The sequence below is a fragment of the Saccopteryx bilineata genome, chromosome 4 (assembly GCF_036850765.1).
Source record: "Saccopteryx bilineata isolate mSacBil1 chromosome 4, mSacBil1_pri_phased_curated, whole genome shotgun sequence".
NCBI classification, from domain to species: domain Eukaryota; kingdom Metazoa; phylum Chordata; class Mammalia; order Chiroptera; family Emballonuridae; genus Saccopteryx; species Saccopteryx bilineata.
Window position 1 is genome coordinate 72236020 of NC_089493.1, and position 7543 is coordinate 72243562.

Genomic DNA, 7543 nt, shown 5'->3' on the forward strand with positions numbered 1-7543 from the left:
ATCACCTCTGCCTTCTTGTCCGGTTCCTCCTACAGATGAGAACGAATGCCTCAGTGCTCACATCTGCGGGGGAGCCTCCTGCCACAACACCCTAGGGAGCTACAAGTGCATGTGTCCAGCTGGCTTCCAGTACGAACAGTTCAGTGGGGGGTGCCAAGACATCAACGAATGTGGCTCTTCGCAGGCCCCCTGCAGCTACGGCTGTTCCAACACGGAGGGCGGCTACCTGTGTGGCTGTCCCCCGGGTTACTTCCGCATCGGCCAAGGGTAAGCGGTGCTCTTTATGGTCCTTGTAGGAGGCTCTCTCGTTTATCATGAAGTACATTTAACTCAAAATTACCTATTCTCATAGAGAGGAATTAGACATTTTGTAATTCTTCCATGATTACAATGAGCTCTGTGAAGGTTTTTAGGTTATTTGATTTGAAAGGAGACATCAAGATTCCTGGAAACTTAATAGAACATCAAACCAAATAATGAAACTACATGGTAGATACCTCAATACATGACTTCTCTATCTCATTTTCTTGATCTTCGTGTCTTGTTGGAAAGTGATTCATTTCTCAGGAAATCGGGGGGCTGACCCATGACAGGACTGGGCGTAGGTAGCGTATTGTTAGTTCACTCCCTTAGTGGACAAGCAAGATTCTATCTTTACTTGAAATGCCTTTAGTCCAACTCCTGTTAGGGTAAATCGAAAAGACACCTTTTGTGAGGTCCTTTATGGTTTTAAAGTATATTTTACATTTCGGACTTAAACTGACATTAAAATTAAAATGAGTATTAAAATGAATGTTAAAATAGTTTATTATATTTTCCAGGTAAAATACTTCACTGCATTATGTGTGTGAGTTGGGAAAAGGAAGATCTATTTTTATTTTACTCAGTGTTTTAAAATTTTGGTAGTTAAATTTTCAAAGTTTAAGTCTTTTTCCCCCACTGAGTTCATCTAGACTTGGACAGTCTGTCATGTTTGGCTCTCCTGGGAAGAATCTCAAATTTTTACTTTTTGATTAGGAACAGACAGACACTAAAAGTGCATGCACCCATGTACTCACACACATATACACCCTATACACAGTTACATATTTCACAAACATTCATTAGTGGTTTCTTGACACAAATGTCAAACGATTCCTTTTGGGGGTGTGTAGACGAAGCTGCAAGAGCGCTTCCTGGGAAGTGCACACAGCACCAGCCACAGGGCAGTGACTCTCAGATGTCCCTGTCGGCTCTCAGGAGACTCGGTCTTTGTAAGCATACTGCCAGAACCGCGTTCCCAGCAAGATTGTGACACTCCACGCTGGCATCTGGCCAGTGGGACTTTGTAGTCACACTTCTTGTAAGTGGTGTTCCAGGGAAATGAAAAAATACTGAAAAGGGGTTCTGAGAAAGGAACCAATGCCTGCAAATTTGAGGTTAGCCTTTTGATCATTGAATCAGTGTGTGAATGAGTGCACACACACACGCACAGGATGAGCATTCGTCATTTCATCCATTTTTATTGTTTCTACACATTTCATGTTGCAAGATATAAAGAGAAAAGGAAATGTATTGGGCTCTGACAGGATTGCAGAAAATTGTAGGAATCCCTAAATTGCTGCAAAATACAAAAGAAAAAACCTTCTGCTCATTGGCATTGTATATTGAATCTTAAGGGCCTAAAGGATTGTGGGTTATAGAGAGTAGGCCAACTAATACAGAGTAAGAGATAATATTTGGTCTACATTTTGACCCATTAGTAGAAGTCTACCCACTTAGAACAGTTTTGGTTTCTCTATGAATCACTAGAGTAGACTAGGCCCCCCAAATAAAGATGCTTTTAGAGTCATTCAGATGTTTCAACACATTTTGAAAGGGGAGCCTAGTAAATACATTCCAAGGGGCCTATGAAATGGTAAGCAGAATAAGAAAACAAGGTACTTGTGAAACATGCAAGCCTCCCTCCATAATTTGGCTTTGATAACTGAAAGGCAAAGAAAAACAGCTGAACTCGTTCTCTCTTGGGCAATGAGTTTGTTTGTCCAGCTTCACATGAGCCAGAGCCAATGGCCCTGGTGGTTTTGAATGACTTGAACAATTTCCCAGAGTTGGGCAAGCTCTGATACATGTATTTTATACATTGTGTATCTTCACAATTTATTTCTAGGTCAACTTAGAGTATCACCTAAAAGCTTTCTTCCTATCCTCAGTAGCTTCAGCCAAAGGAAGAGGTCAGATAATAGGAGAGAGTGCTCAGAAGCTGGAGTTGTGAAGGGTGATGATAGTGGTGGAGATGGCAGTGATGGTATCCATTATCTGCAAAGAGGGCAAAAATCTGAACAGCGATGTCTCACACCTTTCTCACTCACTCCAGTGGAGCCTGTTTCATAAAAAGAAGGCGTTTCTATTGAACCTCCCAAATCACATGGTCTGTCCTTATCCCCCGCTCGCTTGTTTCTACTCCATGTCCCTTTCCCAGCACAAGTACAGCAAATCTGCTGCATTGGGTCCGGGGAATGAAGGGGCAAATCAGTATGCAAATAGGGCCATGAGAGATTGGAGAAAAGTCAGTAAACTCGGGGAACTGGGAATTAGAGGTCAACCACAGAGGTCTTTAGTATGTCCTCAGGACCAGCCAATCATCCAATGAGCTTCTAGTCAAGGGCTGAAGGTCATCAGGCAGGGTCCAGGCTCTACCAGGGTTCTGACACCACCTCCCTTATGGCCTGCTTCTAATGAAAAATACCTGTGCTCCCTTCCCACCACAGGCACTGTGTTTCTGGAATGGGCATGGGCCGAGGAGGCCCGGAGCCACCTGCCAGCGGAGAAATGGATGACAATTCCCTCTCCCCAGAGGCTTGTTATGAGTGTAAGATCAATGGTTACCCGAGACGGGGCAGGAAACGGAGAAGCGCAAATGAAACAGATGCCGCCAACATCGAGGTGGGTCAGAACTGGTTTCCCCTGATGTCTCCTATTGCACAAAGGCCTTCCAGATTCCTGTGGTTTCCTCCGAGGATGCTCCAAAGTGAGAAAAGCCTCCCTGGGGAGAAAATCCAGACATTCCCTGAGCTCTAGGCTGCATTTTACAAGAGTCTGCCGGGCTCTCTAGAGTTTCTTGCTGTTTTTAGGGAGTGGCCATTCGAAGGTTTTCACATACTTGCTCATTTCCTCTGTCTCGCCAAAAAGAAAGTCAAACACCCACCCAAAGTCTGCTGAAAGGACAGGGTCTGAACCAGGACAGCAAGTGGGCAGAATAGTAAAGTGACATAGTGCTCCCTACACAGGGACGCCAAGTTCTAAAACTAGAGGCTCCTCTCCTGAAAAGAGCCATGTGGAGAGCAAGGGAACTTGGATTCTAGACAAAAACAACATGGAGCTCAGGCAGCTGGGTTTTCTTTGCCTACGGCTGCTGCAGCCTTTCAGTCAACTCAGAAATGCACAGATATTCCCCCAGCCCTCTGGCTTCCGGTCTAGGGAGTCCGGCACATCTGGTCCCAGAGAGGCAAGGAGCAGCCAGGTGAAAAGCATTGAATATTAGCAGATCATCAGAGTCAGGAAGTAGGTTCATAGGTGTGTCCTTCAGAGGGACTGGTTTTGCATCCGTGAACAAAATTGGAATAGACTGGTTCTTTCTTAGTATGATGCTGCAATGCATCCGCTGTGGTTTAGGAAATGAGATAAGTCTTTGGAAAGAAAATAATCTATTAAAACAGTGGTTCTCAAATTTGAGTGTGCGTCGGAATTATCTCGAAGGCTTCTTAAAATGGAGTTCCGGGAGACACCCCCAGGGTTTCTGATTCAGTCGTTCTTGGGAGCACTGAGAATTTGCATTTCTAACAAATTCTCAGCTGCTGCTGCTGCTGCTGCTGGCCCAAGGGCCACCCTTTGAGACCCACTGCATTAAAAGACCTCCAACTACCAGTGATTTCAACTTGACTTTCTCCTCGACATAAGTTTAATATTTTTTAATATTATAAATATGTGCCAATTTAACACATTGTGATTTAAACAAAATGTTTCATGAATAAGCTTTTTAAACATAGTTTATAGAACCCGAGAAGAAAGATGTATCAGTGTGAGAATCGAGTCCCTTCTTCTTTATTATGGGAAATAAGTGGTATATTTACATTTTATTTAACACAATGCTGTGTGTCTTTTCAGGATCAGCCAGAGATGGAAGCCAATGTGAGTCTTGCAAGTTGGGATGCTGAGAAGATAGCTCTGTTCGCTTTCAATCTTTCCCACGTCAGTAACAAGGTCCGAATCCTCGAACTCCTTCCTGCTCTTACGACTCTGACGAATCACAACAGATACTTGATTGAATCTGGAAATGAAAATGGCTTCTTTAAAATCAACCAAAAGGAAGGGATCAGCTACCTCCACTTCACAAAGAAGAAGCCAGTGGCTGGAACCTATTCATTACAAATCAGCAGTACTCCACTTTATAAAAAGAAAGAACTTAATCAGCTAGAAGATAAATATGACAAAGACTACCTCAGTGGTGAACTGGGTGATAATCTGAAAATGAAAATTCAGATTTTGCTTCATTAATTCACCATACAGAGACCAAATAATTAAAAAACAAAGATAGATAGGTAGAACTGAATTTTTTCCCCGATCAGAACTTCATATCATAGGTACAATCTTTCACCACATAAATTTCTAGAAATAAGCACTATTCTTATATTACAAAAGCAAGGTACAGGTGACTACCCTAGTTCAAAACAACCACTTTCTCAGGCTTGTCATGTGCGTAGCTAAGCTACCTTATCATCTGTGTTGATTCTTGAAAACTGGGATGTGTATTTCCATGGGGGGCTGGCCATTCACATTCACGTGCCATCCTTCTAGCAGACATACAGGAATGTGCTCTCAATTGATGCACCGTTCTGTCTTTTCAGATTTTAAAACTTTGCTTCTCCAAATAAAATAACTAGGTTGGCCATTTCTAATATCTATTTGGTGCTAGTAAATTCTAAAACTAGATTCATACGTGCACTGTAATATTTACACAACTTAGAAACCAAATTACAAGTACTCAACTCAGATACTTCATTAATTTCAATCAACCAAAGTTAGTTCAGTAGCTTATCTCAGTTATGAGTATAATACATTACATGTAAATTAAGTGTGTGTATACTGTAATCGTGCTATTTTTTATCATTGAAACATTTATAAACTAGAATAATAATGCCCTTAATGTGAGGGTTTGTAATGGTGCTTATTAAGACCAAAGACTTGTTAAATGTGTACAACAAGTGGTGTTGAAATTTCTGTGACTGGCCCACACGTGCATGGAGGTCTGGGAGGACCAAGAAACAGCCTCAGCAGCCAGAGGATCACCAGCGCATTCTTCGTCACACCTGTGCAATCTTCCAAAATTACCCTCGGTCATTCTTGTCAACAAAGGGTCCATGTCATAAATGTCACAATAAAACAGTCTCTTCTTTTTTTTAGTGTACCCCTTGGCTTTGTGTTCTTGCATGGACGTGGGATTGGAGGGGTCATTCTGGAGACTAAATAAAGTCTCCTGAATTTGAATTATCCTGGGTCTGTTACTGACAGCTTCTAAAGCTGCCAAGTGTATAACCACTATGAGCAAATTGAACATAGTTGAGTCAGTCTCTTATTTTAGAATTCATGAAAGACAGCAGCGTGATTTCCCACCAAGAAGAAAGTTAGATTGTAGCATCATTTCTAAAACGTGACCTAATTATTATGGTGACTTTTAAACTCCTAGATTTAAGTGCTTTAAAATATTCAGTTTAGTCATTGTCTTAGAGCACATGTGTTTCATTATAAAAGATTTATCATGCCCCTCCCCCTCAAATATACACGCAGTCTTGGCAAGCCTTAGGTGTTCCATCCCTCTTTCCCCCCTAAACATCTGTTGTTAGTCAGTGCTAGTCTAATTACAAAGGGCTAATTCCAAATTGAATCCAATGGAAGGCTATAACTCTTGTTTTCTGAATAAGCTGAAAATGCAGTTTTATTTCAAGTGCAATATTAAATATTTAACAATGAAGCTCATTCAGATGATATGAAATGATTAAAATCCCTAAGGCCAGTAAAGTAGAAGGTAGTGAAAATAAAGGTAAATGAGATTGCTAATGAAAGGAGAAGAGACCATATAGGACCCAGACAGGTTCTCTCAAAATCAGAGAAGAGCTAAGCCAAAGAAGATGGAGCAAGTATATTCGAGAAGATAAAATCAGGGTCAACTGGTATGGAGCTTAGTTTAGCACATACCTGCCCAGTTACGGAGCTGCCCTCTGAGAGAATTGGTTTTCTTGCAATGCAGTGACTTCCCTGTCACTAGCTGAAAGGTTTCAGTTCAGGCACAGTGTCAACCAACGGACAAAGATGCTTTCTCCTATGTAACAAGCCGTGAACATCTTAAAGTATTTTTCGTTTCTCTTATTTTGCCATCCAAAAAAAAATTTGCTCATAATAGGTGCTCAATAGAGATGAGTCGAATGACTATTTTGGAAAAGATTTGTACCTTCGTTTGGAAGTTAAATTTATGACTCAAAATTTCCTTCTAACTCTGCGCCTATAGTTCTATGAGGGAATTGTACTAAAATTGTTAGAGGAGAATGAATATATAGCATATGGTAGATGACAGTTTGCATATACGGAAAATGTCTTTGGTAATTTAAGCAGAACTGCATTATATTCAATAACGGTTTTTCTTTATAACAAACAACAGAAGAAAATAGAATTGGCACATAGTAGATCACTTTGATATTTTTAATAGTCTCAGTCTGGATTTTATTTGTTTCAGAGCCAACAATTTTCAACAGCATATTTTCCATGTTTCTGACTGTAACAAAACATTTTCCTCATTGTTCCATTGTAAATATTCCTCTTGTCGGAACCCTTTTAATCCCGATTTAAACCTGTACCTTTTCATTGTGTGTGACCTTTCGATTTTACTCTCAGTGGTTGAAGAACTTCGTTTTGTAAATCGCTCAGAAGCTTGAAAACGTCTGTCTCTACCCCCACCCCCAGCCCATTTCATTTGCCAATAATTATTTTGTAAGTAGGGTTGAAATGAACTCAGCTGGCCTTGTGAAATGTTAAACTTGCACAAACAACTACATTTTTGTTCAACAAATAGCACTTTACTCAGCCAAAATTGCTTTGGACATTGCCATTACAAATACTGTTAAACTTCAGAAATTGTGTTTGTAAATTAGATGAGCCAAAATAAAGGACAATTAAGTTGATACTATATTATGTACTTAAAAGTCGTATACCTATAAACTCCTAGAAATTTTAAAAGCACAGTCAGCTTTGTCCACAGAATGTATTTTATTCTGATTTAACTGTCGTTCTTAGAGGTATATTAGAAATGGGATTATTAAATGGTTTAAAGAGCATTGTTTTTCAATGCTAGCAGATTATTACTGGGAGAAAGATTAGTTTTCACATACATAGCTGAAGACAGTTATTTTCTCCTTGCCAATTTTAAATAACATTTTGTATGCTCCCAAAAATGAAAAAGAAAACTAATTGACTTCATTAAACTTTTCGAAACCCAGTGTGAGCCTGACAT

General features: G+C 40.3%; 1 protein-coding gene across 1 annotated transcript in view; it reads left to right on the top strand.

Moving 5' to 3' along the window:
* The window catches only part of FBN1 (fibrillin 1), a 252149-nt gene extending 244935 nt beyond the window's left edge, over nt 1-7214 (top strand). Inside the window, exons 64-66 of the mRNA XM_066276475.1 lie at nt 36-267; nt 2751-2925; nt 4147-7214. Of these exons, the coding sequence (XP_066132572.1) occupies nt 36-267; nt 2751-2925; nt 4147-4536 (797 nt within the window). The 3' untranslated portion in view covers nt 4537-7214. The remainder of the gene's footprint in view (nt 1-35; nt 268-2750; nt 2926-4146) is intronic.
* The last annotated feature ends 329 nt before the right edge of the window (nt 7215-7543 follow it).